This window comes from Triticum dicoccoides, chromosome 7B (genome assembly GCF_002162155.2).
Source record: "Triticum dicoccoides isolate Atlit2015 ecotype Zavitan chromosome 7B, WEW_v2.0, whole genome shotgun sequence".
Classification (NCBI taxonomy): domain Eukaryota; kingdom Viridiplantae; phylum Streptophyta; class Magnoliopsida; order Poales; family Poaceae; genus Triticum; species Triticum dicoccoides.
The window spans coordinates 530,835,825-530,851,827 of record NC_041393.1 but is presented as its reverse complement, the minus strand read 5'-3'; the positions used below and the strand labels follow the sequence as shown (position 1 = coordinate 530,851,827).

The following is a 16,003-nucleotide window of genomic DNA, read 5'->3' as shown; positions in this document are numbered from 1 at the left end:
AGTGCTATCTTTTCCCATGGAATTTGTGCCAGCCCGGATTGACTTGACCATCATCTGTTGCACCTTTTCTCGTAACAGAGTCTGGTATCCATGCAGTGCCTCCAAGCAACACTCCACGGGGACGTAGCTCTTGTTAAATACCGCCATGGCATCGACTGCCTATAAATACCAAGCACGTAGTACACTTGTAACCATCAATCACCAGTCTAGCCAATCATTCATCCAGAGAAGAAGAGTGCAGTGAACAGTGTGAGATCGACGGTAGCGCGCGCGATGGGGAAGAATGGCAACCACCTGTGCTGCTTCTCTCTGCTGCTGCTGCTTCTCGCCGGGTTGGCGTCCGGCCATCAAGTCCTCTTTCAGGTACGCACGCTCATGGTTCCCTTTTGATTCATGTATTTAAGGAGCTTAATTAACTGCGGGAGCATAATGGATGTTTGTTCATGCCATAATCTTGTTGCAGGGGTTCAACTGGGAGTCGTGGAAGCAGAGCGGCGGGTGGTACAACATGATGATGGGCAAGGTCGACGACATCGCCGCCGCCGGAGTCACGCACGTCTGGCTGCCGCCTCCCTCGCACTCCGTATCCAACCAAGGTCCCTCTCTCTCCCGACCAAATTCATCCGTATCTCAACATCTACAAGAAATAGAAGCGTGGAGTGGAGAACATGCTAAGTTCGATTGCGATGTTTCGTTGAGCACGATGGAGTGGAGAAACTGGCAGTAATTAGTTATTTCGTTGAGCACGATGTTTCGACAGCAACCAGAAGCATCTATTTTCCTACTCTATTTTTCGACGAACAAAATGTGCAAATACGGTCAAGAAGTATACAGTATACGAACTAAAACGATCGACTCGGGTGCAGGTTACATGCCTGGTCGGCTGTACGACATCGACGCGTCCAAGTACGGCAACGCGGCGGAGCTCAAGTCGCTCATCGCCGCGCTCCACGGCAAGGGCGTGCAGACGATCGCCGACATCGTCATCAACCACCGCTGCGCCGACTACAAGGACAGCCGCGGCATCTACTGCATCTTCGAGGGCGGCACCTCCGACGGCCGCCTGGACTGGGGCCCCCACATGATCTGCCGCGACGACACCACCTACTCCGACGGCACCGCTAACCTCGACACCGGCGCCGACTTCGCCGCTGCGCCCGACATCGACCACCTCAACGACCGCGTCCAGCGCGAGCTCAAGGAGTGGCTCCTCTGGCTCAAGAGTGACCTCGGCTTCGACGCGTGGCGGCTCGACTTCGCCAGGGGCTACTCGCCGGAGATGGCCAAGGTGTACATCGACGGCACGTCCCCGAGCCTCGCCGTGGCCGAGGTGTGGGACAACATGGCCAGCGGCGGCGACGGCAAGCCCAACTACGACCAGGACGCGCACCGGCAGAATCTGGTGAACTGGGTGGACAAGGTGGGCGGCGCGGCATCGGCTGGCATGGTGTTCGACTTCACGACCAAAGGGATATTGAACGCCGCCGTGGAGGGCGAACTGTGGCGGCTGATCGACCCGCAGGGGAAGGCCCCCGGCGTGATGGGGTGGTGGCCGGCCAAGGCCGTCACCTTCGTCGACAACCACGACACGGGCTCCACGCAGGCCCTGTGGCCATTCCCCTCCGACAAGGTCATGCAGGGCTACGCATACATCCTCACCCACCCCGGCACACCATGCATCGTAAGCAAACCAACTTTGGAACCCACCCCACCCCATGATTCATGACCACTCATTCAGGAAACTAAAATCTGTTGTCTCGATGATTCGCAGTTCTACGACCATTTCTTCACCTGGGGTTTCAAGGATGAGATCGCGGCGCTGGTGGCGATCAGGAAGCGCAACGGCATCACGGCGACGAGCGCACTCAAGATACTCATGCACGAAGGAGATGCCTACGTTGCCGAGATCGACGGCAAGGTGGTGGTGAAAATCGGGTCCAGATATGACGTCGGGGCGGTGATACTGGCTGGGTTCGCAACGTCGGCGCACGGCAACGGCTACGCCGTCTGGGAGAAGACCGCTGCCGCGGCAACAGTACAACGGAGCTGAAGCCTCCACTGATCCACCACTCGATCGAGCATGAATTTTCTGAAGCAAATGATTCACTTCTGCAGTTCTGCTATAGACACGCAGATATTATTAACTATGTATACGTCTACCCAAAATTGATGAGCTCTACGAATTGCTCACACGACTGTAGTAAATAAAGCACTGAGGATATGAAGAGGTATAAGAGGTAATTGCACCATTTGCCATTTCTTTGCCATGTGCATGATAAGACGTTGAGTAGGGTGTGATGAGTCAAATGACATAACATGAAAGAGCGAAGAAGAAAAACTAAATAGAAAATTTTGCATGGATCTCAATGTAAGATCTCACGGATAAAGCATCGACTGAGACTTCGTTAAGTCCCAGTCGACTGAGACTTACCAAGACTGCGCTGAGTTATCTGTTGGATGCTCATGCATAAATTTGTTTTGGAATAAGAAGCTCCAGCGCCGGGCGAAGCAACCTCCCTTCTTTATCCTCTGCTCGCCGCTGCCGCCAGGACCTCTTGTCCTCCTGCTCAGTGGTGAATGAGTGGCCTGGCGGAGGGTGCGATGGCAGGCGGCGCGTCGGGGTCGCAAGAGCCTGTCCTGGGCGTGGAAGACATCGTAGCGCTGGATCTTGCCCATGGTGGCGGCGCCTACAGATGGGCACAACCCGGATCTGGCGTCTGGCTTGCTGCAGGTGGCGTGCGTGGGACGGTGTTGGTGGATGTGTTACTCGGGCAGCACGATACTAGCGGTGGGTGGATGCGGTGTGGCTGGCTGGCACGTGATTCTCGGTGGCCGGCGGTGGGAGGCGGTGTGAGTCTGTTGTGGTGATGGCAGCGTGAACCTGGCAAGAGTGCTCTAGTAGGCGGCGCCCTTCCTTATCCTATGCCCAAGGTGCGGACGGTGGTTGAGGGCTCGCGCTTAGGCGGACCAGAACTCGGCCCGAGGCTGGTCGGAGCGACCGCTCAGGGTGGGTAAGGTTGGGCTCGGTCTGAGTGGTGGTTGCGGGTGGTGAGGTTCCTCTCCTCATGGGCGGCGGTGGTGATCGTGGAATCAGTGCACCGATGGACGAATCGACGCCGAAGGCCACAAACGTGGCATCGTGCGAGCTTACCTGGTACAAGGCCAGAGTGCTATGGTTGGGGCTTGTTTGGCGACGTCCGTCAGCATTCGCTCGTTCGTGTCCCTCCAGGTCCATCGGGACTGGCCGGGGACACACGGGTGGGCGCTTCCTACCATGGAGGCGTTAACCCAAACCCGGTGGTTGCCGGGCTAGGAGTGGATGGAAGTGCATCTGCTCCTCCTACCGTGATTGGTGCGCTATGATGTGGCCAGTTTCCGGTGTCTCTAGACATGGATACTGGGGAAGCGGTTCTCGGGTGGTGGTCAGCATGGTTGGCTCTCCGACCAGCACTATGCCAGAAGTGGCGGCTATATCTTTTTGTAGGGTCGAAGGTATGTCTAAAGAGAGGATTGAAAGTATGTCTTCGAGGTTTTGGGCGCTTGGGGTGCGACAGAGTGGACGCCTATGGTCTCGAACATGCTTCTTGCTTGAAGCACCTCCCACATGCCTCAAGCAATAGCCCGAAAAGATTTCAATTCGATGATGTTGGTGTTCTGGACTATGTGGAAACATTGCAATGACCTGGTGTTCAACAAAGTAACACCTTCTACTTCTACGACTTTAGTGCTCCAGAGGATCTTGGAGGAGAGCAAGTCTTGGGTTGTGGCCGGCTTGTTTAGAGGTGATTTGTCACCACATTTTGCGGAACTATCTAGATGGGTGAGCAGCGGTAGAGCCAGGAAATTCGAATGAGGAGGGCCAAGTATTGTTAATTCTTGTTAGAGAGGGCCAGTTCATGAAAATACATCACTTTAGCAGCAAAAACATCAAAGTTTACACTAATACTAGACTCAAATCAGTAGTGTTAGGGGGGGGGGGCCAGGGCCCCTGCTGGTCCCCCTGTCTCCGCCACTGTGGATGAGTAGCGAGTAATTGTTATATCGTACATGTGGTTGAGGCCGTCGGACTTTGTAAAACTCTAGACGGGCGTCTTGCCCTCTCTCCTATCAATATACGATACACATGCTTGTGCGTATTATAAGAAAAAGACTAATTGTCAAAATAAATTGACTATTTTTCCAATTTCAATTCTTGGCTGATTTAGCTTTACCTAGCAAGTCAAATAACACCCTACACATGCAAGTCTAGAGTATAGGCAATGGAAAGTAAAGACATTGCAAGTGAGAGTAATGTGGAGAGATGTATTTAGAGATACGCAAACACAATGGTGATATGGATGATTTTTGACCCGTGGTTCAGATAGGTGGATCTTCGTGGATCCAATCTGCATTCATGTTTCTATGGGTTGGATCCTTCTGATCTACGATTCTTTTTATCGACGACTGTTGTTATTCTGGTGCGCTGGTTATGTGGGTCTTAACACGACGACTTCCTGACTGTCTACTACAACAAATTTTGTTCTGCTCTGGCGAGGAAGGGCGATGACGGCCGCACCTACGGCTCACTCCAGTGTATGTGGTCGTTGCTAGGTGGTCTATGGATCGGGATGTATTTGTTTTTATGTCTAATGTTTCTTGTGAACTAGAAATAATGGATTTTTTTTCTACTAAAAATTTCATTTATTTTGGTATCCTGTAACCACACAATGGACGCATTTGAAACCGCGACTGTATCCATGACAGAGTCTCAACGGGTACCGGCGTTGAGACCTCACACGTTCCAACACGGTATAATAAAATTTTGAAGTACCCATCGATCAAGGAGGAACATCGACTAGAGGACCAACCTCGGAGGATTATATTGCAACGTCCACCGAAGGGGTGACTTTGCCTAATCCAGAAAGGAGAACTCGAAATAACCAGCATGATAAGTTTGGCAAAAACTACCACTTCTTCTTGGGATAGGCGGATAGCCCCTTACTCCTTACTCCTATTCCGCGTGTAGGTCGCTCGTGAGGGGTGTGCCTATGTCTTGCGTTCATCGAGTCGAGCTTCCAGGTCGCTGAAGCGACTCCCAGTGCGCGCGAGCATATGGCCGGCCTAGTTCGTGGTAGTACACTGCCTCGTTTTCTTTACTGTCTTTTTTCATGTTTTTATTTAATTTTTTAACTCCATTTTTACTTTTGTTTACACTTTCAAATATTATAAACATATATATTACAAAAATATACTTTAGATAATGTTTTGAAAAATATTAATCAAGCATTTGAAAAATGTTGGATGTGTATAAAAAACAGGTTGACTATGTATAAAAAATGATGAAATCTTTTGATCATGTATATAAAAATATTAATGAAGCATTTGAAAAAAATGTTGAACAATTATTTAAAAAATGTTAACCAATCATTAGGAAAATATTGAATGTGTATAGAAACAATGTTGACCATGCATTAAAAAATAATAAATTTTTATATCATTGTATATAAAAATGTTAATCCAGCATTTGAAAATATGTTGAACAAGATAACAAAAATGTTAATCAAGCGTTTGAAAAATATTAAATGTGTATAGAAAAAATGTTGACCATCCATTCAAAAATATGTTAATCTTGCATTTGAAAAATGTTAAATGTGCATAGATAAAATATTGACCACATATTTGAAAAATGATAATCATTTTTTTAAATGTTATAATCAACCATTTAAAAAAAGGTTTAAAGTGTGTATAAGAAAAATGTTGACTATGCATTGAAAAAATGTTAATTTTGTATTTGAAAAATGTTAATCAAGCACTTGAAAAATGTTTAAAACATGTGTATAGAATTTTTTTTGACAGTGTATTAGAAAATTATTAAATTTGTATTGAAAAAATATTAAACGTGTATTAGAGAAATGTTGTTGACATATAAAAAATGTAGAATGAAAAATCAAGAGAAATGAATAAAAAACCACAATAAAAAATAAAATGAAAAATAAAACTGAAGAAATAAATGGAAATGAATGAAAAAAACAAGAAAAATAAGAAAACTAAGAAAAGTAAAAAAGAAAAGATAACAGGAAGAAAACAGAAGAAAATAAAAACAGTAAAACTAGTGTAAAACCAGCTCTTTTCCTTCTAGTAGGTTGCGCCCAAGTTACTTTACACGAATTCGACGTTGGCTCAGTGGCTATCAATGTAACCAAGCAACCAGGAGGTCCCAATGGCGGTTCAATCCATCACACGCTCCCTTTGTTACTCTTTTTTTTTTTAAATCGCTAGTGGACTGGCCGATTACTCCAGACGATTTAGCGAGAGATCCATAACTCTCGCGAACGACCGCACCTACCGCATCTCCAAGGTTGTAGAACATTTGTTTGAAATCACGATTTTTTTGACTCCATGAGCATTTATCATTTCCTGAACATTTTTTAAACCATGAATATTTTTTTTGAATTCACGAACATTTTTTCACAATTCGCAACTTTTTTGAAATGCTTAATTAATTTAGAAAAAGGAAAAAACTGAAAACAGAAAAAAGAAAAAAGAAACAAAAACAAAGAAAATAATAAAGGGTCTTCCTGCCCCGCCTATGGGCCAGCTCATGATAGCGCACGGGAGCGGGGGATGCACGCTTCCCTCTTTTCTGGCGCGTAGGTCGCCATATAGGAGCCCCCCTGTCAGCAATGTCCCAGGTGGATCCCTTGGAGGAAGGTACGAGCAAAATTAACGTGGATGGGGTTGTATCCAGACATGGCTGCTGAGGTTCAGTTAGTGCAGTTGCACACAACTTATCAGGAGTGTGCTTGGGTTCTTCTGCAGTGATGATTGAATCAATGAATGATCCTGAAATTCTGGAGACGATGGCCTGTCGAGAGGGGATCTGTCCTTGGTAGCGGATTTACAACTCACCAAGATTGAACTTGCAACAGATTGTAAGGGTGTGGTGAGTGACTTGACGAACGGATCGGGGACCAAATGCAACTATACTCCATGAGATCAACCAACGAGCTTCAGCTTTTACTTGCTCTTTTGCTCATGAAGGCGCCGATCCATGTGGAGGCTCATAGCTTAGCAAAACATACTCTTTCTCTACCTCAAGGTCGTCATGTGTGGTTTTTGAATCCACATAACATTAATGTAATTCCTATAAACCTTTTATTCGAGCAATAAAGTGAGTATTGTTCCCCTAAAAAAACTATGTGCATGCATGTAGCTAAAAAAAAACCCGCATGTAGCTTTTGCCTGGTAACCATGGGATGGATGAACTTGAGCGAGATGAGATGGTCCTTGAAGCATGAGGTTCAGTTTTCTGTTTTCGAATAGGATGGTTTGGCTTGCAATTGTTGACCGAGGAAATAAACTTCCAACGACGAAGCTTCATTGCAGGTCCTGGGATTGGCCAAGCCAGGCCCACTACATGTTACAGTGCATCAAAGATGCTCTTGTATTGCGTGCTACAGCGCATGCACCCAGCACAAGTGGTCAAGTGGCCAGTGCTGTCAAGAATCAATCAGCATTCGGCAACAGTAACATGATAAGAATTTGACACGGTGTGCTCTACCATTGTTTATTGTTTTTGAAATAGCTCACCATTCAGATAGACCAATGGCTAACTGCATGAAATTATCTTGCTCTGCTGTGTCTACCTTGTTTTTCAGAAAGAAAAGGAAACAGCTATGGACATAACAAATAAGGTCGTCGCCAGTACATGAATGAAATGATATTATCTCCATAACTTATCTTCATGGAGAAACAAGACATTCCCCAAAGGTCAGCGGTTCGGAGTGGATGTAATGATGCCTTGAACAGTTAAATGTTTAGAATGCCATGCACATACCGTTTCTTCTTCACATGTTGCTCTTCAACTTGCTGTGGTGTGTACCACATGCGCTTATCTCTTGAAACCAGATGATATATGGTCTCTGCAAAGTGGTTCAACTAGTTCAATGAGGTAATGTGAAAACACAACATGTATACAACAAGTGGTTCAGGTTCCCTCCCAATGGTAGCTACATCCTACTTGGATTCTCGTTCTTTTGTTTTGTACTCCCTCCGTTCCAAAATACTTGTCGTGGTTTTAGTTCAAATTTAAACTAAAAACACGACAAGTATTCTGGAACGAAGGGAGTATTTAAGAAAACTGAGTATTAAAAAGGGCTGAAAAAGTTTACACGATTTTTGTTCGTGTATAAATATGATAATATATGTGCTCTGCAACGAAGACAGATATGTGTCCTTTCTAGGTTGTATTTCCCAGGGGAAATGTTTCGCTAGAATGTTTGGACAAAGTGAACTCCCATGGCATGTGCTTTATTGCATGCCCAGCCCAGTGCTCTACAATTTGTCGTGGCAACAGCTGGGTTAAGTTGACCCGCTTGCAGCGGCGGCGTCGCCTATTCGCCTGCCTTGTCTTCCCTCACGTTGCCTCTCCTGTAGTCCTAGGCCTCCTTCGTTGAATAGCAGAGCCGAGGCCGAGCAAGCAGACATACGTGCACAACAGCCATGGCTACTCTCCACGTGTTCCTCAGCCTCCTCCTCCTCCTCATCTCCGTGCAAACTATTCCTCCTACCACAGCCACAAAAGACGATACTCTGGCGCCAGGCCATGCATTGGCCGTCGGCGACAAGCTCGTTTCCAGCAACGGCAAGTTCGCGCTTGGCTTCTTCCAGCCCGGCGCCGGGAACATCAGTAAGTCATCTACCTCTCCCGGTTGGTACCTTGCCATCTGGTTCAATAAGATCAATGTCATCACCCCCGTCTGGGTCGCCAACCGGGAGAGGCCGATCGCCGGACTCGACCTGAGAGCAACACAGCTCCAAATCTCAGAAGATGGCAACCTTGTCGTCTTAAACAACGCCACCCAGTCCGTCGTCTGGTCCACCCACATCACCAGCAGTAATAGAACCAACACCACCTCCACTAGCAGCATCAGGGCCATCCTCTTGGCCAGTGGAAACCTCGTCATAGAAAGCCCGTCAAGTCAGGTGCTGTGGCAGAGCTTCGACGACCCAACCGACGTGGCGCTCCCCGGCGCCAAGATCGGCTGGAACAAGGTCACCGGCCTGAACCGCGTCGGCATCTCGTGGAAGAGCCGGATCGACCCGGGCCTCGGCTCCTTCAGCGTGGGGCTGGAAACCAATGGCACCAGGATGGTGATGATGGGGCACCGAGGCTACCCTTCCCAAGTGTACTGGTCGTGGTCGCCCGACGAGTCGCCGATGCAGATGCCAGCACTCCGAGCGCTGCTGAAGATGAACCCACAGACCAGAGGATTGGTCGTCCCGGAATACGTCGACAACAGCGAGGAGGAGTACTACATGTACACCTCACCGGACGAGGCCTCCTCCACATTCCTCTCCCTCGACACGTCTGGTCAGACCAAGCTGAACGTATGGTCGCAGGCCAACCAGGCATGGCAGACCATCTATGTCCAGCCCATCGATCTCTGCCGCCCATACGCCACCTGCGGACCGTTCACCGTCTGCACCGGCAGCTCGCAGCCGCCCTGCGAGTGCATGGAGAGCTTCTCCCGGACGTCACCTCAGGATTGGGAGATGGGTGATCGGGCAGGAGGGTGCTCCAGACGCACTCCGCTGGATTGCAATGGCAACAGGAGTTCTACAGACGTGTTCCACCCCGTAGCTCGTGTCACATTGCCTTACGGCCCCCGTAGCTTACAGGATGCTCCTGCAACTCGGGGCGGATGCGAATCGGCCTGTCTCAGCAACTGCTCCTGCACTGCTTACTCCTACCAAGACAGCAAATGCTCTGTTTGGCATGGGGAGTTGTTCAGTGTAAACAAGGATGATGGCATCGAGATACGTTCTGAATATACTCTGTACATTCGCCTTGCCGCCAGAGATTTCCCAAGTTCCACAAGAGATAAAAGAAAACCAGTACTAACCGGAGTTGTTATTGCTGCAAGCGTTATCGGTTTTGGGTTGCTAATGCTCATGCTGCTACTAGTGATCTCAAGGAACAGATTCAGCTGGTGTGGTGTGTCGTCAAATGCCACCAATGAAGGTAGTGTTGGTGTTGTTGCCTTTAGATACGCCGACTTGGGCCGTGCTACAAAAAACTTCACAGAGAAGCTGGGAGCCGGAGGTTTTGGTACTGTATTCAAGGGAGCTTTAAGTGACCTGACTAGTGTCGTAGTGAAAAGGCTTGAAGGTGCGCGCCAGGGAGAGAAGCAATTCAGGGCAGAGGTAGGTGCACTTGGACTGATCCAACACGTCAACCTGGTGAAATTGGTTGGTTTCTGCTATCATGGTGATAGGAGGCTACTTGTATATGAACACATGTGCAATGGTTCTCTCGACTCCCATCTGTTCCAGAGCAATGGTACAGTCCTCGACTGGAGCACCAGATACCAGATAGCCATCGGAGTTGCTAGAGGATTGTCCTACTTGCATCAGAGTTGCCACGAACGCATCATACACTGTGATATCAAGCCAGAAAATGTACTCCTAAATGAAGCGTTTGTCCCGAAAATTGCGGACTTTGGGCTGGCATCGGTCATAGGAAGGGATTTTAGCCGGGTTCTAACTACATTCAGGGGAACGATGGGGTATCTTGCCCCAGAGTGGCTTAGCGGGGTTGCTATTACATCAAAAGTCGATGTTTACAGTCTTGGCATGGTACTGATGGAAATCATATCAGGAAGAAGGAATGCATCGGTGGTACACACTAGCAGCAGTGACTATGTCACTTATTTCCCTGTGCAAGCCATCAACAAGCTTCACGAGGGAGATGTGCAGAGCTTGGTGGATCCACAATTATATGGTGACTTCAGCTTGGATGAGGTTGAAAGAGTTTGCAATGTAGCATGTTGGTGTATCCAGGATAATGAGTCGTCTTTCTTCTTCTTTTGTCTTCTTTGCAGCCGAATCCGACTTCTAATCTTTTTGGTTTTTCTTGAGTCAGAACCCCCTCATCCAGCCTTCAGTCGGCATCGCGGGCTCGGCTATTGAAAACTGCAGTAGTTACAGTCTGAGTTCCTTCCTTTGTGAAACTGAAAGTATGTTTCGGAATATTGAATGAAACAGGGCTGACTACAGTCATCCAATCATATCCCAATATGACATCATGACTAGGCAGTGTTAACACTCTGAAATTGTGGTGAAGTTTCAACTTAGCTAGTTGAAATTCACAGTTTGGCACAACTGCTGCAGATAGTAATCTTCCTCCTGCAGCTACTGCTATTGTTCTTTGTTTTACAGGTAACAGCTGACAATTTGCTTTAATAGCAAAATCTTGGTTAATGAAAGAAGAAGTGCTACCAGAATCCAATAAGGCCACTGCTCTCTTTCCATTAATGTATATGATTACTGTGGGAGTAGGCACTGCTAACTGATGTCCAAGTGCATGAGTAGAAATAAACATTGCTTGTTCCCCTTCTTCTGTATTTTCAGGTTGCTCATGTTGCTCTATTTCTTCATTGTCAATGACAATTTGATCTGCATCATCCTGTTGCAGCAAATGTATGTTGGGAACTAATTTACACTTGTGTCCATGCATCCACTTATCTCCACACCTCCAACATTCTCCAACTTTTCTGATCTTCTGTCCATTATTAATTGGTACCTCAGCTTGTCTGATAGGTATTTGCTGTTGTACTACAGGAGTGTTCTGTTTTGCTTGAGGAGTCCAATTTGGTTTCTGATAGAAATTATTGAAAGGTGCACTTTGTTTCTTACTGATAGTGGCTATGTGTGGATGATTAGGTTCTATGTCCTTTGCCATACAATAAGCATCTGTTAGTGTTTGAGGTCTAAAAGGTCTAAGTTGGAATTTTATCCCCTCTCTTAGGCCATTCACATAACACCTGACAAACCACAGCTCTCCCAACTCAGGGTTTTCTTCCTGCACATCTGCCATGAGATCTTCAAAGATTTTTGTATATTCAGAGACAGAGTGATGTAACTGTTTGACTGAGTTAAATTTCTCTGTCAAACCATAAGAGCCTTTGTCAGAAAATATTTTAATTACTTCTTCTCCAAACTATTTCCAATTGAGTTGTTTCTTCAGAAGACCAGATCTCCTGAGCCACACATCTGCTTCATCAACTACATACATTTGAGCGAATGATACTTTGTACTCCTCTGGAGCTCCAGACATTTGGAAGTATTTGTTGCATTGCCTTATCCACCCCACTGGGTTTGTTCCAGAAAATCTAGGAAAATTCAGCCGAGGTCCTTTTGTGACTGACTTCATGAACTGAGCCTGCATATCCTGCTCATAGGTCTTATAGTATCCTTGCCATAATTGCTTGTCTCTGTTTTGCTGGTAAAACTGGCTGAATGCAGGAGTGTGTGCATTATGTCTACCAGTAACAGGGGTGCCTACAGCACTAGCAGTGTCATTTCTTCTTTGTTGAACAAATCCAGGAGGCACTGTAACTCTGTTGGTTCTAATTGGAGGTAAATTCTGTAATTGTATATCTTCCAATTGTTTAGACTTCTCTTTAGACTTCTCTTTTTCTGTTGCTAACTGTTGCTTCAATTGTTCTATTCTAACTGCTTGGTCTTGTGTCTGTTCCCTATGCAGTGTAGGAGATCTGACAGGTGCAGAACTGGAAGGGTTCTCAGGCTGGGTGTCAGGCTGCGAAATTTTTACCAAGGTCTTCAGAACATTGTTGATCGCTGATAACTGCTTGCTCAAGTCTAACACCACTTGCTCCATTGTACCCACTGTTGTAGAGATTTGCCCTTGCTTAGCTCCAATCACTTGCACTTCCTCCTGTAATTTGGACATCTGATTCTGCATCTGTGCGCTGTCATGCTGCAGAACACCAAAATCATCCCGCAAGGACAGAACATCTTGAAGATCCATGTCATCGATTGCCTTGGAACGTCCCATCACCTGATCTGAAGTGAGAGAAAAGGGATTTTACTGCTGGTGATCTAGCAACCTAATTCTCACCATAGATCCTGCCGCCTCCGCGATCCGCACCTCCCTGGCACACGGATCAAAGCTAGAACACGGAATTTTACCGATCGAGCAAGGCGCTCGAACAACCGTTTCCGCTCGGCCGATCTTTGCCCGAATGCTCACCGCCACCAGCGCCACCCGACCGCAGCCAGCCGCCAACTCTGCCTAATCATGCCGCCGTCGTCGAAGAAAAGGGTGGGAAACAGGGTGGGATTTGTCGATCTGGGCGAAAATTTTCACCCTGAAACGCGCTTATGCCGAAGAACGAAGGCTCTGATTACCAATTTTTCAGATCCCACTAAGTATTTGTAGGATTTTTCTATGGATTTCTAGGAACTAGGGGAATTTTGTATGAGGTATGAGGAACTCTAGGGTTCCGGTATATTAGCCATCACGGCAATTTGGGGGAATTCATCAAGATAAGGTTCTGTCCAGCCACAACCCGGCTAGTTATAGGCGAAAGTTTAACCAACTAGTAACAGTAACTTGAGCTAGCACTGTTACAACGGTAAAAAGATTCTACGGCTGAGATGCGTCATCGACTCTCCAGCGAATCTGGTCCCTTGGTTAACTGAACCGGTATTCTCCTGAAATGCTACAGCTAACTGAATCACTACTGTCGACACTTCAGGTTCTGTCTGACACAGTCGCCACTAGCTCGGGGAGGTAAGGGACTTCGCAAGTAAGTTCGGTTGATAAGCAGACATGTAGATGTAGCTATGCAATGTGGTATGTTTGCTTGGTGACCATGGGATGAATGGATAGACTTGAATGGCTTGAGATGGTCCCTGAACAGGTGGTTCAGTCGTCTGTTTCGAATGGTGGTTTTTGCTCGGTTCAGTTGTTTGGGTCACCAAGGACGACGCTTCATTGCAAGTCCTGAGACTGGGACTGGGACTGGTCAAGCTAGAGTGCAGACGTACGGGATGTTATCTAAGTAGATGCTCTTCTATCGCATGCTACAGCATTGGGTGCATGCACCCGTATAAACAATTGGTCAAGTGGCTAAGGACCTAGCCACAGTTCAGTCTCGAATCAATCAGCATTCAGCAACATGATAAGGAATCGGCCCGCATTCAATATAACCAAGGTACTGCTATCACAATTGGTCAAGTGGCTAGGACCTAGCCACAGTTCAGTTTCTAACAAACAGGCCTTTAACATAACATACTATCACAGAGAGTGATCTAGGCAAGATCAATTGTTACACTATATATCTCCTAAATAGCTGCTTTAACCATCAAGATATACTTAACAATTAACAATAAGTCTCAGGCATTAAATAATTATTCTCAGTTAGATAGACTGATGGCTAGCTAAATGCATGAAATAAACATGCTCTGCTCTATCTAGCATATTTTCGAAAAGAAAAAGAAACAAGCATGGACATAACAAATAAGCTGTCGCGTATAATGGGATGATAGGTTGATAGTATCTCCATAATTAATCTTTGTGGAGAAACAAGACATTCGCCTTTGGTCAGTGGTTCGGGGGGAGACGCAATGACACCCTTAACTGTCAGTGTTTAGAATGCCAAAATATTAGTGACATATACTATTTCTTCTCAACATGTTGCTAATATTGGTTCTTCAACTTGCTATGGTCTACCGCCGCAAAAAGAAACACTTACTATGGTCTGTTTATTTTCGAAAATGAGGATAAACCTTGGCCTCTACACGAACTAATGCACAAAGCCATATAGTATTCATTATGCAACCATTCCACCCAAAGCCAAGCGACAATGCCGAACAAACTGGCTTGAAAAAACTCAAAAAAATGCGATGCCATCCAAAATCAATTTGAGTTCCTCCATGGCATCAAACCAAACAACCCAACAAATGTTACTCCGAGAAAAGCTCTTAAGAAGGGAGGTTAAACTTGGGATTTTGTTTACCGAAAAAGGCTTTCGCCCCGCTTTATATATAAAGCACAGATCAACCACAGCCCAAGTACAAACACACCCCACAACAACACACGCACACACCCAAGGCGGGATACATAGGCGCTGAGCGCAGCAACACCACCCCTAACACTACAAGAGCAATCGAGGACCTCCACCGTGAACACGCCACCGTGAAGAGATGAAGCCGCATATGACGAACCGTGAGCTCCAAGGCGGCGCCTCCAAGAAGGTTACGACGCTATCGCGCCTGGAGCGACACGATGACCGGTGAGAGCCGCGACGACGCCTTCAAGAAGGTAACGCGCTACGCCGCCGCCGGTCCGTCCGAGGATAGAGCAGGTTTTCACCCCAGCAAACACTCACCGCCACCGAACGCCACACCCCTGCCACCATGCCGCCCACACGGCCATGGTCACCGGGCAGCACCAAGCCACGGGCTCTTCCCATGAGCACCGCGCTACCACCACCAAGGCCGCCGCCCCGGCATCCAAGACCTTGACACCACCGCACCCGAGACCCGTTGCTACCCCAACCAAAGAGACGAGTGGAAAGGTCGCTCCTTTACACACCCCTGGACGGCCCCCGGCGCCGAGACCCAAAGGGCCGGCCCAAAAATGGCCTCCATCACCCGTCCTGCTGCACCGGGTGCAAGACAAGCTTGGTCCTGCTGCCGGGTGCGAGACGAGCTCGGTCCTGCTGCCGGGCGCGAGACGAGCTCGGTCTCACAGCCACGGGCGCGAGACGAGCAATGGACCGCAACCGGGAGCGGTCCAGCCCTATGACGAGGGTAGAGCCCGGACGACGAGGGGAGGAATCGAAGGTCAAAAAGGCCGCTCACCGACGGCCGACGCCGGAGGAGACCAGCCGCCGCCGTGAAACGATCCAGACCACCACCAGGAGCTACCACCACGCCGCGGCAGCCCACATCCACGCCGAGACCCCGAGGAGCAGCCCCGAGCCACTTTGCAGCGGCTGCGACACGCCGCCGGAGACGCAGCCCACCCCTCGGCCATGGACGCCCGGTGCCCCGCCACCCCGCAAGGAGCAACCAGACCGCCGGCCGCCCCGCCACCACCTTAGCCAGGTCGCCGCCGCCACCCACACGACTGCCGCCGCCACCACCCGGATCTGGACAGGGGCACCCGGATCCGCCGTCAGCAAGGCCCCCACCCCCGGAACCCCAAGAGCCG

At 48.1% G+C, this 16,003-nt stretch overlaps 1 protein-coding gene and 1 pseudogene across 1 annotated transcript; both read left to right on the top strand.

Moving 5' to 3' along the window:
• The first annotated feature begins 210 nt into the window (after positions 1 to 210).
• Positions 211 to 2,259, top strand: LOC119341114 (annotated as a pseudogene).
• Positions 2,260 to 8,407: 6,148 nt separating this feature from the next.
• LOC119336049 (G-type lectin S-receptor-like serine/threonine-protein kinase At2g19130) lies at positions 8,408 to 10,968 on the top strand. Its single transcript, XM_037608091.1, has one exon. The coding sequence runs from the start codon at positions 8,482 to 8,484 to the stop codon at positions 10,948 to 10,950; it is 2,469 nt and encodes an 822-aa protein (XP_037463988.1). The 5' UTR covers positions 8,408 to 8,481; the 3' UTR covers positions 10,951 to 10,968.
• Positions 10,969 to 16,003: the final 5,035 nt, after the last annotated feature.

What these genes read in the sequence shown, in the direction of transcription:
- LOC119336049 (XM_037608091.1), top strand. Translation starts at nt 8,482, where the DNA reads ATGGCTACTCTCCACGTGTTCCTCAGCCTCCTCCTCCTCCTCATCTCC.